Source organism: Centropristis striata, chromosome 18, assembly GCF_030273125.1.
Source record: "Centropristis striata isolate RG_2023a ecotype Rhode Island chromosome 18, C.striata_1.0, whole genome shotgun sequence".
In the NCBI taxonomy this organism is placed as follows: Eukaryota; Metazoa; Chordata; class Actinopteri; order Perciformes; family Serranidae; genus Centropristis; species Centropristis striata.
The window spans coordinates 13,084,016-13,100,207 of record NC_081534.1 but is presented as its reverse complement, the minus strand read 5'-3'; the positions used below and the strand labels follow the sequence as shown (position 1 = coordinate 13,100,207).

The 16,192-nt window shown below is 40.3% G+C and overlaps 1 protein-coding gene across 1 annotated transcript in view; it reads right to left on the bottom strand.

Moving 5' to 3' along the window:
• The window catches only part of nbas (NBAS subunit of NRZ tethering complex), a 216,237-nt gene that overhangs the window by 100,096 nt on the left and 99,949 nt on the right, over nucleotides 1–16,192 (bottom strand). Inside the window, exons 37-41 of the mRNA XM_059355813.1 lie at nucleotides 15,000–15,176; nucleotides 13,368–13,481; nucleotides 12,096–12,219; nucleotides 5,319–5,395; nucleotides 2,349–2,486 (exon numbers count right to left, since the gene is read on the bottom strand). Coding sequence (XP_059211796.1) covers nucleotides 2,349–2,486; nucleotides 5,319–5,395; nucleotides 12,096–12,219; nucleotides 13,368–13,481; nucleotides 15,000–15,176 — 630 coding nt within the window. The remainder of the gene's footprint in view (nucleotides 1–2,348; nucleotides 2,487–5,318; nucleotides 5,396–12,095; nucleotides 12,220–13,367; nucleotides 13,482–14,999; nucleotides 15,177–16,192) is intronic.

Genomic DNA, 16,192 nt, shown 5'->3' with positions numbered 1-16,192 from the left:
GGCGTTATTATCACAGTTTGTTCCATTATGATGTCTGATTGTTTTCAGATTTTTTGCCTCTTACATCACTGTAAAGCTTTTTGTGTTCCCACTCTGCCACAAACAATGCTCTCCATCAATGAAGCCAAATGGTGTTTGATCTTTTGAATCCCCCAGAAAGCTGATTAAAATGTATTGTAAACACAATAACAGATAAAGATGAGCGCCGCATACAAAGATGCCACTTTCTGATTCTTTGTAGCTGTAACCTTTTCCATCAAACTGTCCCACTTGTCAGAGCAAAGTCATGGTGTGCAGAAAAACACTTTTTAAATCCTTACAACTTTATTTTAATTCTCGTGGAGAAGTTTCCAAAGCTCCTTACTATATTGTATGTCATTGTAAAGCAGAAAAGAAAATGATAAACATATTGGTTAATGTCTGTGAATTTGGTACTTTCAGATAATATGGAATAGGGTTACTTCAACCTTTTTGCTATTTAAAAGCAAATATTTAAGGAAAATACATGTTAAGGGTTAAGTTTATTAAACGTACTTTCATGTCATTTAAGATGTAAAGAGATGTTAATAGATTGGTGACATTGTACTGCTTTATCTCCTCAATAAAATTAAAAGTTTGAGTCTTTTTTTATGTCAGTGTGGGCTGCGGTTCAGCACTACGCAGATGATACACTGACTTATGTTTCCATTAAGCTGAACATGACTGCTGGTTCCATAATGAATTAAAACAGCTAAAAAAAATGTAGTTCTCCCATATGGAAATTTTATCTCTAGTGCCATAATTAAAAACTCTTTTGTCATTACTTGATGTAGATAAAATGTTTAAAGCAGTAGTTAAAAATAAAAAGTATCATTGAGTTGCTCACCTCTTCACTATTGTGTGCAGAGGCCCTTTACAAGTTTACAACCTAAACAGTGCATATTCTTTGTAATAAAAGCCATTTCTAATATGAATGTTGAAGTTGGTTCAGATCTTTGTATTTGTATTCTTTCAGTTTTGTACAGGCGGCAACCTCCGGGTCTGAGCAGGGAGGCAAACCAGGAAGTGCCCTAGGCTGCATTCTACCGAAAATTTCAGCAGTGTGGCTGCAAAAACATTTCTGTCCATTAATTTCAATGCAAAATGAGAAAACTTCTCACTTGATTTATTACCTCCGAAAAACATTTTTTAGGACAACACTATGGTCTTAATCGCTAGTAAAAAAAATCTTCAAGACAATTTGATGTTAATAGTTCAAATAATGGCCCCATTTAGAAGAAAATAGATGATAAAGAATTGTTTGATTTGGGGTGTGGCTACCTTCGATTGACAGGTGGCTAACAAGGCGAGCCGTCATCAGGAGAGAAGCAGAACAATGCCTATCCACAGCAACATGTCAATTAAGTTATACATGTATTTGGTCTGCTCCCCGTATTGGAAACAAGATGGCGACACAAGATGTAACACTGAACTCGATGCTTCCAACGGGCAGTCCACAAACCAATTGGTAACGTCACAATGACTACGACCATTATTTATTTACAGTCTATGGTTTTGCACCATTCGCATGACAGGAAAATCATCTACATTTGCTTGCTGTAAATTCTCCTGACAACTTACTCTATTCACATACAGGCTCAAACGGACATTACACAGACTTTGTACTGAGGATCTTGCAGAGTAAAGTCCATTTAATGTCCACTGACTCAGACATTTGCCTTTCACATACAGCTTCTCCGAAAGTCTAGAGTTCAGGGTTGCAGCGCATGTATGAAAGGGACGACAGATGTCTCGTTAAAGGACACATCATTCCTGGTCACTCTGGCATTGACTTTTTAAACTTAAACGCTGTGATCTTGATAAAGCCATACACACCCACCTGCCTGCTTTCACTCTGCTACTTCCTCCAGCAACCCTGTAACAGACTTTGACCATGGGTGACACAGCTTTCTGCCGTGGTGCTCCCTGGCTGCGAATCAGCTAAAACCTCTCAGGTTTCTTATAAGTTCTTCAAAACACATCTGCTCAAAAGCACATCAATCTTTTGGATCTACTGTTGAAGCCACAGCTTTAACTTTTCAATCTGTGTGACAAAGGCCTGCTGTTTGTTGTCTCTATTTTATTATATCTTCCTTTTATGTTGGTTTGGTCATGTTTAATTTATCTATGAATTTGTGTTGGGGCCTCAAAGCATTTTGGGTTAAAAAAAATACATTTCATGCACAGAATTTTCTCTCAAGCATCATTCATGCCATTTTCATAGTGGCAATTATAAGGAGCATGAAGACTGAAACCTCCCACCTTAGCACACTAAAAAACGCCTCCATTCAAACACCCACCCACACACATCATTGATATTCCATGCCTACCTGGTAGAGAGTGTGGTTCTTGTCCTTGAAGCAAGGTATGAGGCGGGAGTAGATCTGCACGGAGTAGTAGTATGCAGCCAGCTGGAGCGACAAGGCAGAGTGACATTGTTTCTCAAAACACCTGTTGGCATCAAGTACCTGAAAAGATGGATGGAAAATATGAATAAGTTAGTATGCTGGTGGTAAGAGGGAAAAGTTTTTTAAAAATTCAACTCCACATCCTTGATTCCAATACCGAATCAACTGAAATATATTAAAAAAAACACAGTTTGGTTCAAAATCTCCAAAAAGAAACAGTAAAATATCAAAACAATAAGTCAAAAATTCATAGACCAAACTGTGTTTATTATGTCAAACCATGCAGAACTCGGTCAGTTTGTCTGTAAGTCAGGCTGATCTGAGTGGAATCAACAAGCTCTCTTGGAAATATCCATGAATCTGTTTGAACTTGGTTTTAAACTGCATCTTGGGCGATCGGATCACAAGTGGCCTGATGAGACACAGCTGCGTTTACACCCGTGTGTATCATGCGTCTCCAAGGGTGTCCAGCTGACCACTTGTGACCAGATTCCATTATTACCTATACCACTTCAGCTAGAAGTTGAAATTGCCCTGCGCACATTTATTACCTCAGATAACAACAACAACTTGAGTCGCTAGTTGCTATCTTGCTAGCAAGACCCTCGTAAATGGCCCGGTTACCAGTGATGCCGGTAACGCGTTAATTAGTAACGCGTTACTCTAATATGACCACTTTTTTCAGTAACGAGTAATCTAACGCGTTACTATTTCCAAACCAGTAATCAGATTAAAGTTACTTATCCAAGTCACTGTGTGCGTTACTATTTTTTGTCATTTTCCTTAGTAAAACGATATATTTGCTTTCTTCTTGCGACTCGGGGAGCGACGTCGATCGGCGGTTTTGCAATCTATTTTGCGGGTAAAAATGGGTTTGGGTGGGTGGATAAAATTGGGCTGTTTTCGGATCAGTTCTGTGGGTTTTTGAAGCCGAAACACGGGCACTTCAGATCCTTTTTCTGCGACCCTCTGTTCAGCAGGCAGCAGTCTCACTCACTCATTCACTCACACACACACTACAGCTCTGGCTGACGTGACCCCTAAACTCACAACAGACACTCCCACTACCTTCAGGCTACGTTAAGTCAATCAGTAAGGATGACTATATGGCGCTTTATATCCAACACAATCATGATCTAGTCTGTCCTTAGCCTACAAAATAAAGTTTGAGAAATGTCTGCATGGAGCACAGCTGCTTACAGGTGTGCAGCTGACAGGTGTGCAGCTTACAGTGACAGTTTCCTCATCGCTACCTGAGCCACCATCCGATCCTCCTCCTTCAGTTTTTGCCCGTACGCGCCCGGTATCTCATCTCTTTCTCTCTTGCGATTCACACAGCACAGCTGGACAAAGTGGTCTATAACTGCCGTTTATATGCAGCAGTCAATATGATCGCTATTGGCAGTCCGGGGTATAAATGCTCAGAGTTTGTTTCATTTTAATATATTATTATATATAAGTTGTAAGCTTCAGAAACCATCAAACACATATATTTAGGAAAAGTCGCCGACTGAGAGACATGTAGTTTTAATGTAAATGAAGTTATTTATAAAAGAAAAACCCAAACGGTCTGTGAGACTGTCTTGGCCGTTCTAGTTCACTGTGTACATGAGAAACAAGGCAAAACTATTTTGGGCGGTTTTTTGTGCATTCTCGCGGTTTTTGATGAGGTTTTGGCTGGAAAATCTCGCTGTCACCAGGCAACACTGCGACACGAACGTTAACAACCATGGAGGGGAGAGAGAGATGCGCATTTACTCGGTGGAAGTACAGTCACTATTTTGACTTTGTGTCAGTTAAAGATGAGAATATTAAGGTTTTTTTTATTTTAAAAAGTATTTATTTTTAAGTAAAGTCAAGAAAGACTGTCTTTATTTTATTTTTTATTTTAAAAAAAGAGAGTATTTATTTTTAAGTAAAGTCAAGAAAGACTGTCTTTATTTTATTTTTTATTTAAAAAAGAGTATTTGTTTTTAAGTGAAGTCAAGAAAGACTGTCTTTATTTTATTTTTTATAAAAACATGTATTTTTTTCAGGAAATTGTTTTTAAGTTTGTACGTTACTGTTAAAAATACACTTCCAATAAAATGAGTATTGGCAATTTAAAACTGGTTGTCATTTTTATGTTGAGGTGGCGAGGGGTTGTTGTCGGCAGCTGCTGAGTGTAACTAATAAAGTAACTTGTAATCTAACTTAGTTACTTTTAAAATCAAGTAATCAGTAAAGTAACTAAGTTACTTTTTAAAGGAGTAATCAGTAATCAGTAATCGGATTACTTTTTCAAGGTAACTGTGGCAACACTGCCGGTTACAATAAGTCGTCAAATTTTCTTTGGACTGAATCTTCTGCTCAAATCGAGATTAGACATCTGGTTTCACTTGCAACTCAACCTAGCACAACACTGCTCATCTCCATTTTTTCGATCATAGCGCTGACCACTTGTGATCCAATCGCACAAGGCGCATTTTAAAACCAAGTGTAAACAGGCTTTATGAGATATCAACTCCAGAGATGAGACTAGATGAGCAGGGGATACATAACACAATGTGGGGATGTTCATAGCACGTGTGAAAGCTGAGTGACTTGAGGTAGAAATGAAACCATGTGAGATACAGTGTTTATTATAAGACAAACGATCTGGGTCATCACAATGTCAGGCTTTTGATGAACTGCTGTTATGTCATTTATTAACATTACTCTGGTGCCTTTTAAGTGTGACTTTGATTTGACACACTGATACAAAGTGTCTAAAACAATCTGGAGAGACAAGGGATCAGCAGAGGATATGGTTGCTAGAATCCCACTCAAATACAATCCTACTTATATTACCAGAGTGTGTTTGTACTTGTGTCTAAAATTAAGCTCTGTGTGTGTGATTTTGTGTCCACCTACCTGAGGCAGGGCCAGTAAGTAGGACAGAGCCAGCATCATGTCCCTGGGAAATGCATCGTTGGCCAGCTGCAGCAAAACTGGAAAAGCATGGAGGGATGGAGAAAGCGAGAGAGAGAGAGAGAGAGAGAGAGAGAGAGAGAGAGAGAGAGGGAAGAAAAGACTTTAGCTAAAGCACTGAGGATTAACAACCAACCCTCCCCTCTTGGACGAGTTTCATCCCACGTTTGTTGAATACAGACGACAGTGCCTGTCAGAACACACCTCTCTGTGGGCCAGACAATGGAGAGGGGAGGTAAAAATAGAGGGAGATGAGAAGAAAAGGGGGAGACAAAGTCAAGAAGCGTCATTAAAAATCCCCCCTGAGTTCTGGGATTCTGTCCATCTTCTCGCTGGGATATTGTGTGGCCGTCTGTGTGCGTGTTTGCATATGTTGTGTACAAACGTTGGTTGGGTGTGTGTGCACATGCATGCATGTGTGCGCATACATGCATATGTGCACGGGTATGGTTTCTTGCACAGGGAGTTTTCATTATTCAAAGAGTAAGTACATGCCCACTTCTAATAAGTGCTCTTCAGATAAGTCTAAACTTCATCTAAGTGCACTCTAAAGTGGAATCCCCTGAATGCTAAATTAGCCTATGCATATTGACAGCAAAGACAGGCAGAGGAGTGTGATTATAGGAATACCAAAGTATCATGTATAACTACTTTTGACTGGCCCGTCTGAACCACAGTCTATATACAGGTGTATCTCAATAAATTAGAATATCATGGAAAAGTCCATTTTCAGTAGTATAAGTCAAATAGCACCAACCAAGTATTGAGTGCATATAGATGGTCATACTTTCCAGAGGCCAACATTTCCATATTAAACATTAATTGGTCTTTTGTAATATTAAATTTTTTTTGAGACACTGAATTTTAGGTCTTGATTAAATATAACCCATAATCATTATAATTATAATTAGAAGAAATTAAATAAATTACAAAACAAAACATGACATTTTTCATTCTGTGAAATGGATCTTTATAATGTGGTATTTCCACTTTTTGAATTAAATTACTGACATAAATAAACTTTCAATGATATTCTAATTTATTTAAAAAACAATTACATTTTTCCCAAAGATTGTTTTTGTTGTTTTACTGTAGATAGTTCTTATGACGCTGCTGTATGATCAAGTATTGATTTTCTCAAAAGTTTAGTATTATTTGATGCTATATAAAAGGGGTTGGGGTGTCATGATTGTCAGCTGTGACTGAATTGCGATTGATCAGGTGGTTATATGGGAGGGACCTCGATTATGTGGCTCCACCCCCTGATCACTGCTGCACAAACACTGGCTCCAAATGATGTCACAAGTGCAAGATGGCAGCGCCCATATGCAAGATATATTGGATTCTTTTTTATTTTATTTTTTTACAGTAGAAGGATGTGGAGTTGTCTAACTTGTCTATCTTTATATTGAGTCACAGGTTTGAACTAAAGATCTGGCTGAGCAGGTCATGTCCGCTGTGTTTCTCTACAGTCATAGTGTATTTAAATTTATGCACCTATCTGTTACGTTCTAACAGAAAAGGATACAAAATGTGTGCCAACGGACACGAATCAAACTAAAACTTTGGAATGCTACTGCCAGTTATGTTACGCACTGCCAAGCATTAAACTTCATAAAGAGGACATAAACTGCTTTTACAATCATCCAAACATTTCCTCAAGCTGTGTCAGCTCCATATGCAATGAGTTTTAATGTTCTGCAGCTGTGAAGTGCTTTTCTATTGACTTTGCATTGCAGGAGAAGAGTAAGAATCAACCGACTCAAAACAAGCTCAAACAATCAAACATTTTTAGTATGCATACTGACTGATTAGGGTTCGTCTTTTTAAATGTTTTTGAGACTAATAAATACTTAGAAATGGCTTCAAGTTAGCATGTAATATGGAATTGGGACACAGCCCATGTTTTTGGTGTCTCGAAGGCTGATGGGATTTAGAGTCTAGACGGAGCTCTGAGCACTGGGATGGACTTTTGTCCCAAACTGCGGGCCTCGAGGCCACAACAGGCAATCACAAGGATTCACAATCACACACACACACACACAAACACACACACACACACACAGAGACTGTTATGATGAAAAGTAGATGAAGGCCAAACACTGTAAACATACAAACTCCCTTAGTTAATCACGCACTAACTCACTCACTCTCTGTGAGGAAACAGTGGGAGTGAGCAGAGAGAGGCAGAAGCAGACAGAATCACTTTGTAGTCTTAGACCCAAGGAGAACAAAAGCCTGTGTTGGTGATAAGAGCCTGAGACAAAATGGAACAGACAGAGTGGAGAAAAGTGGAGCATGGACACTGGGAGAGAGGCGGGTGCAAAGGGAGAGACACATACTGTAGAACAAAATGCACACACGAATATTCATGTGTGCGCACACGGGCCAACAGCTGACACACACACACACACACACACACACACAGTACAGTTGGAGGTTGGGTTTGTGCATGTGTGAGCAGGGGTGGAGTGATGCGCCAGCTTAAAGAGCCATAACAGCTCTCTTAAGCGGAGTGCCCACCCTCCTCCTTTTCTCGTTTTTCACTCCCCTCCTCTCCTACCCCCCGGGTTTCAATGAGCTACACCTCAGAATGAGCTGATTACACGCCTCTCTAAAGCTACTGATACCATCGGGACAGGAATTACCAGAGGGGTAAACACACACACGCACACACACAGAATAGATAACCCTGACTTAAAAGCATACAGTATTTCTGCTTGTGAGGGAGAGAGGAAAACAGCGCGAGTGATAAAGAGACACCACATAGAGCGGTGTTTGTGTGTGTCCGCACATGCATACACACACTCCTGCTCCTGTGTCAGCTAAATCGGGCACATTGTTAGCAGGATGGTGAGACAGTGACTTATTACTATTTCACCTGTGCAGGCAGTGTGAAAACAAGTGATTATGGCCTGGTCAACATGCGGCCAATGGCAGCTTGTTTGTGTGTGTTTTTATGTGTGTGCGTCTCCCCGTTTCTGCACCTTACTCAGCTCAATCCCATTGAGTCACTTTCTACTTGTGCCAACATTAATTACCACCAGCTTATCTAGGACCAGGTGAAAAATCAATATATTTATTTTCTTAAAGGCCATCTCCTAGTCTGTTTTTGAGGACAGCCGGCGTAGCGGGCCGATACCTGAGTCATTAATCGAAGGTTGTTATCGGATGCGACGCCGTCCAGACCGCCTTTTCTCTTTCCCGACACGTCGCACTCAGAGGCAGCTCCAAAGGGAAGGTGACTTTTAAGAACAGAGATATTAATTTGAATGACAGCAGAAGAAAGAGAGAGCTCAGGTTCAGTGGAATGTGTGTGAGAGATGTGTGTATATGCATATCTACGCGTTAGCACTCCATGGTCGAAGTGTGTGTCTTGCATTCTTCAGTAATTAGTATTCAAACACACGCACGGACACACACATGCATTTGTTCTTTATTTTTGTAGTGGCATTGATTTTGGCGAGCAGCTGCGATCCATCACGCAGCTTGGCCTTGATGTTTTGACTTGATGCTATCTCTCTGGTATCGCCACGGTGACGTGTCATTATTTACTGTTGCCGGGAGATGCGTGGGTATACATTAATTAATCAATGTGAGGCTGCTCTTCCCATATTGTCCCCTAGTTCACCACATGGCTAGACGGATGAGGAGAAGAGAGGGCAGGGTGAAGGGGCAGGGGGCGCTTTCTGCAAATAACACACTTCACTAATGGCATCTGCACAGACCTGAAAGTCATCAGATTGTTCTACTGATAACATTACACCAACTGTCTGTCTTATAATTGGATATACTGAAATGGTTGTGGTTTGAACGGTAGCCCGACAGATATATCGGTTGACAGATATTATTGGCCGATATTGGCCAATCAAAGGCATATTGCTATCAGTGAATATACTGTCCAATATGTGCCGTTATGAAAACTTTTTTTGCACAATACAGTCATGGAAAAAAAATTAGACCACCCTGGTTTTCTTCAATTTCTTGTCCATTTTAATGCCTGGTACAACTAAAGGTACATTTGTTTGGACAAATATAATAACAACAAAAATTGCTGTTAAGAGTTTAATTTAAGAGCTGATGTCTAGCCATTTTCCATGGTTTTCTTGTTAATAACCGAAATCATGATCAAGAAAAATCATAGAAAATGGCTAGATATCAGCTCTTAAATTAAACTCTTGTGAGCTGTTTTTGTTGTTATCATTATATTTGTCCAAACAAATGTACATTTAGTTGTACCAGGCATTAAAATTAACAAGAAACTGAAGAAAACAAGGGTGGTCTAATCATTTTTTCCATGACTGTATATAATGCAGAAAATGGTGCTTGGCATGATTTAGAAATGGTGTGTATTTTTATTTAATTTCTCAGTTATCATTCATAGAATTGGCTGACAATTAAATACATTGTTTGTATAATGTATTATAATGTTAAATATTATTTAATAAAGCTTTATGTTTGAGAAAGTAGCTCTCTGGGTATATTTGTGGAGTGTTGAAAAATCAGTGCAAAATCCACACAAAAAAATATGATATTTTCATTCTAGCTTCAAAAATAATTGTATCAGTTATCAATGTAATTTCCCCTCTAAAATCAGTATCGGCATCACTCTAGTTGAACTTCACACAGGTGATCAGCGACATGGGTCACACATTATAAGACATTTCTTTAGAAGGACAGACAAGTGGTCTTCAAACTACATACAAACACAGCTAACATGGGTAGCAAGGACTGTATGTTCTACTTGCTTAAAAAAAATACCATTAAGGTTTAGTACTTGAAACGGAGCAGGCCGTGGTTCAAATAGGCACAGGGTCCTTTCCTGCATATCTTCCCCTCTGTCTGCCCCCTTCACTCTCTCTATCTCTAACACTATCAAAAGCTGGAAAAAGGCCAAATAATTAAAAGTTATTCAAAAATGAAAATAAATGAGTGTGGATACAGTTTTAGATGGATATTAAGTCGGCCCTGATTTGCCCAAATAGAAACTCGCTTCTTGTTTTGATCAGTGTTTCTGCACATCTGTGCTCACACTGTAAGGATAAATCAGTGGAACTCATGGACCCCCTCTCAATTGATTTTTCCACAACAATAAAGTACACTTAAACAATCCTCAAAAAACGTTGACAAAGAGACAGCCTGACATTGTGCAATTCAACTATGAAGAAAAAGCACGACGACGAAGACGAAGAAGAAAAAAAAGAAAAATATGGACGCGCAGATGGCTGGAAGATGCAGACAATATGGTGTGTCTGTTCTGCAGCAAAGTTCAGTTTTATTTCTATCACAGCACAGTCTCAGTGGCAACAACATGTAAAACACTACTCCAATATTATTTTAAAAGAATCTCACTCAGAGTCTATAACAGACTTTCTCAAAGCGACCATGTGGGGAAATCGGACCGTGGAGCAGCTCAAACTGTGCGACAGCCGACTCAAACTGAGCATCAAATGACAACCGACCTGGCAGAAAGTCAGCCTGATTCTAAAAGTAGTCTGGGCCTACCGATCTGGGATTAAAACACAGGTGGTGTCATTTTTCTTCAAGAAAGAGGACACTCTATACTTTCTCCATCTGCATAGTTACAGTGCCTTAGAAAAGCATTCAGCTTAGCGTTTTCCCTGAGTGAAAATAAACTCGCCTATGAAGCTCTAAACAAGGTCTGGTGTTACCAATTATGTCTGCAACACCACTAATGCAAAGGGCACCATGAAGACCAAGGGTCGCTCTAAACAGGTCTGGGGAAAAGTTTGGGAGAAGAACAGATCAGAGCTGGGTTATAAAAAAAAATATCAGGAACTTTGAAAATCCCACTGAGCACCATTAAATCCATTATTACAAAATGGAAAGAATACGCCACCACAATAAACCTGCCAAGAGGGACAGCCACCAATACTCACAGACCAGGCATGGAGGCTATTAATCAGAGGCAATAAAGAGATCAAAGATGACCCTGAAGCTCCACAGCGGAGATTGGATTAAGCACAAGCTGTACAGTCCACAGACCTGGGCTTTATAGAAGAGTAGCCAGAAAAAAAAGCCATTGCTTAAGGAAAAAAAATAAGAAAACATGGTTAGAGTTCAGCAAAACATACTCCCCAGACATATGGAAGAAGGTACTCTGATGAGATGAGACTGAAAGTTAACTTTCTGATAGTTAAGGAAAACAGCACGTCTGGTGCAAACCCAACACCATCCCCACAATGAAGCACGGTGGTGGAAGCATCGTGCTGTGGGGTGTTTATCATCAGCAAGGACCAGGAAACTGGTTAGAATTGAAGAAACGATGGATGGCTCTAAATACGGGGACATTTTTGAGTAAAACAAAACCTGTTTCAGTCTGCTAGAAACACTGCTAAAGCTCCACTCAACTGGCTTCAGGGGAAACATCTAAGTGTCTGGAATGTTCTGGTCAAGGCCCATACCTCAACCCAATTCAGAATCTGTCATTTGATTGAAATATTGCTGCAAACTAGCGAAATCCATATCACTTGAAAGACTTGGGGTAGTTTTTTTGCCCTGAAGAGTTGGACGAAAATGCCAGTAGCTGGACGTGCCAAGCTTATAGACATACCCCATGAGACTTGCAGCTGTAATTGCTGTAAAAACGTGGCTCTACAAAGTATTGTTTTGGGGGGGTAAAATCGGAAAAATGCCAAGGAGTGAGAATACTTTTTTAGGCACTGCGTAACTGTGTGTCATGTTTTTCTGCATGCTCACCCTCTGTAGCAGGAAACAGGGTTTTTCCTTCAGTTTTGGCCTCAGCCAGTTTCCCTGTCCTCAGCAAAACCTCCGCAAAGTTTTCCTGAGGCACGTCTTTGTAGGACGAATACACATCTTGACTCTGAGAGAGAAAAGGGGGAAGAGAGAGTGATGAATAAATACTTCATTTGTACTGGGGGAATCCCAGTACTGGGGAGAGGAGATCAGAAAAAGGCACACACAGATGTGATGAAGGTGACTGAGCGTCTTAATACCCAGGGATCACGCAGACAAGAGATGGAGTAAACAAATGAACTTCAGAGCTAAATAACCCCTTTTAAGACCAACCCTTTTGATAATTAATTTAAAGGATTCTTGTTGATGTTACTTCTCAAGAGTCTGAGGTGAACAATGAAGTTTGCGCTCTGGTCGGCCCCAGAGCTACTGCTCCCACTTCCTGTCTATCTCCGTCGCTCTCACCTGATCCATCTTTCTGTCTTGTTGCATTTGTCTCTCTTTCTCTCTCAATCAGCCTCTCCTCCCTCCCCACTTCCTTCATCGGAACTGTTAAGGTAAAAACCAATCCCATTGATCAGCCGGCTCATAGACAGATGGACGTGGGGAGCCATTATTGGTAGATGGATGATGGAAGATGGATGAACGCTGGAGATGGAGCAGAGGAAGGGATTTGGAGAGGCCTATTAAAATGTCATGAGAGGAGATGTATCGGCCTTCTCTGTTTCCCCATCGCGTCCACTCTTTTAGCTATCCACATGATTTGTGTCTCTGAGTAAAAAGCCCAGTCATAGCCCAGGGCGACCATTTCCTTGGCGTAAAGGTCAAACTACTCCTTTTCTTACTTTTCTTCTTCCATAACTCCCTCTGTGGACATCCTTTTCTTTTGGACTTTTATGATATTCACCTCCCTCCCATATAATACAAACAGCACTTCTTATGTTAGCGTTTTTTTAACCTCCTCTCCAATTTTTTTGCCGTTATCGTACCACCTTTCTAAAGTTTATCATATTTTCCCTATAAAATACTCCCAATTGCTTTTGGCATTAAAACTACTTATTCTGAAATCAATATTCATTTTGTCCCAACACTGTTTTCGAAGGAATGTATAAGTCATAGGAGGAAAAAATCTAATTCAATGCCTTAAGTCATAAACCTACTCAGGCATTTTTGCTGTAATGTAGAAGGTGGCCTGGGGTAAGAAAAGGAGAAATAAGGACAACAAGGAAGAAAAAATAATGAGCCATGAGACACACACGGTCTTCAGCCACTCACCAGGTCCACATAGGGATCATCAATGAGTTCCTGATAAAAGGGGCTACAGCCTTGACGCTGCAGGTTGGAGTTCTCACACGCCCCTTCCTGACTGCTCGCTCCTGCGCCGTGACCCTGAGGAGCCATCAAAACATCATTAAACTTTCACAACATGCTCACAGCACTGTCATCTCTCTCTGTCCCACAGCTCACATCCCCTTCCATTTTTTTTTTTTTTTACTCTTGCAGCCACGAGCCGCCCTCCCAAATCGCTGCTGAGACCAGAGACGCCATTAATCTCCGCCCGGCGACCACCGAGCCAGTCCAGCCGCCGGCGACCGCCAGATATTGAAATATTCAACAGGCAGGCCAATTAATTATGCAAGAGATGGGCTCTTGATTGGTTGTTTTTTGGAAGAGGCCTATGAAGTGTGTGAGTAAGAGTGTGTGAGAAATGGGAGCATGCATGCAACTGTGCCTTTTAACGCGCACACACAGTTAAATACACACATGCTGTGCACCAGTGGAGTTAAAAACAAGTATAAAGTGAATACATCTGCAGTCACTGCTCTGTTATTGTTGTTGCTTGGTCATGCTTTTTACAACACACTGCTGTTTATGTATTCATAAACACACATAAGTCAATACAACACAAAGAATTACTGCCTCGCGGATGTGTGCCCCCACCAACCAGCCCAGCTGCAGTTTAAATCCATGGCTTCCCAGACTCATATATAGCCATGACAGAAGACAAGGCTTCAAAAAAGACGCTACAAAAAAAAAAAGGCTTCACACACATTTTCACCCAGGCAGCACAGAAGATCTGTTCAATAAACACAGTGGGCACTAAAGATATTTGTCACTAATTCAGTTTTGACTGAATGTGAAATATCATCACAATTTCCCCTTCTGTCTTGGAGTTATTGCAGAACATTGTGATGTTATAGTAATGTTAACCTTTGATCTTTTTGATGTAAAATGTCATCATTTTATCACTTTATCCCATTAGATATTTGTGTGAGATTTTGTCATAATCACTGGATGAATTTTTGAGTAATGGCCCAAAATGTATTTTGTGAGGTCACTGTGGCCTTGACCTTTGACCTCCAAATCTAATCAGTTCATCATCTAATCCAAATTGACTTTTTTGTAGCCCAATTTGAAGTTTTCCCCCCCGAAGGTGTTCGTAAGATATCACGCTCACAAGAATGGAACATAGGTTTGGTCGCAGTGACCTTTGATCAATAAAATCTAGTCAATTCATCCTTGAGTCCAAATTGACTTCTTTTATTTTTGTGCCAAATTTTAAGAAATACTCCCGAGACGTTCTTGAGGTATCATAATCATGAGAATGATACAGACGTAAAGTCATAGTGATCTTGACCTTTGACCATCAAATTTTAGTCAATTCATCCTTGAGTCCAAATGGACGTTGGTGCCAAATTTAAATCCCTCAAGGCGTTGAGCTACGGACTACCCGACTCCACAATGCCTCTAGCCATGGCTGTTGCCGGCGCGAAGGCTTAAAGAAAACACACACACTTCACAAGTTGGTTGGTCAGTTACTTCATTAGGCACTTTATTACCCCTGACATAATAAAAATCTCCCTCCAGCTTCACCACAGATTGCATTAAAAGAAAAAGTGCTCTTACTTGCAGCGGTCGGAGCTTGTTGAGTGATTCCTTCCACCAGCGATGGTCGCTGACTTTGGTCAGCACAGCCTTGGTGGTCAGTCCTGTCGTGGTCAGCACTTCCATAGTCTTAGCTGTAGTCCTGTGCAGCAGGTCCCCTGCTGTCCCCACAGGGGAGCCCACAGAGGGAGCGCAAGCCTGGGGCCAAGCAGGTGACAATAGTGACAGGGTGGACAACAAACAGTCACGTTATTTTGGTGTGTTGCTCTGATATCTCTGCAGTAGCTGAGTCTACTTGAAATCATTCTGCATTAGTACCTTTGAACACTTCTTTTCCTTACAAATGAAAAAGCAGCATCAGAGGAATTCTCTGATCGCTACATCTGTAAAGATATATTAGACCAAAGGACAAATTTGGAGCTGAGGACTCTTGAGTATCAGTGTGGTATTAGACATGGTCGTGTTCTGTTTTTTATTAGGTACTTCAGAGAAGCACTTCAATAAGCGCAGTGCTCTTTGTGTTTGTTGGTTTGTTTGTGTACTGCATAAGGGAATTACATTATGCACAGTTCAGGCAGCACAGAGACCTCCCAGCCCTGCATGAAGGACAGGCAGTGAGTACTTGCACAGAAAAGGGGCCAAAAGTTACACAGCAAGCACTAGATTGTGTAGTGCTGTTAGTGTTAGGCAGATTAATTATACAGAGAACTCTTTTAACTCTTGTGATATTTTCATTAAGTCATTCAGTCAATTGCTTGTTTGATAAAGCAAAAGTTCAAGATTTTAGATAATTTACTTATTTTCCCCTCTGGCACAGAGTTAGATAAAATAAATACTAGGGCTGCTTTATTGTGGCAAAAAATTAGTGAAATTAAAAAACAACAAAAAAAATGTCTTTTTAAAAGCCGATTGTTTTAAACTTTGACTATAATTCAACTGAAAAACAAATTTTAAAAATGCAGATAAGATTTACATAGATAAGATAAATATCCTTTTTAAATCAACGCAAATTAACAAACAAATGGTGCATTGTACTGTGAATTGCATTATTGGGGTATGTCTGAAAGCACACCACCAGATTTCATGGTATGTCGGCTGCTGCACAATTGAAAAGGATTTTAAAACCAAATTTAGAGGGCCAGCGCGCCTGGGCCAAATCGTTTAGTGCCTTTCATCAATACTTTATTTGGCAGGGGATTGAGGGTCAGGGAATG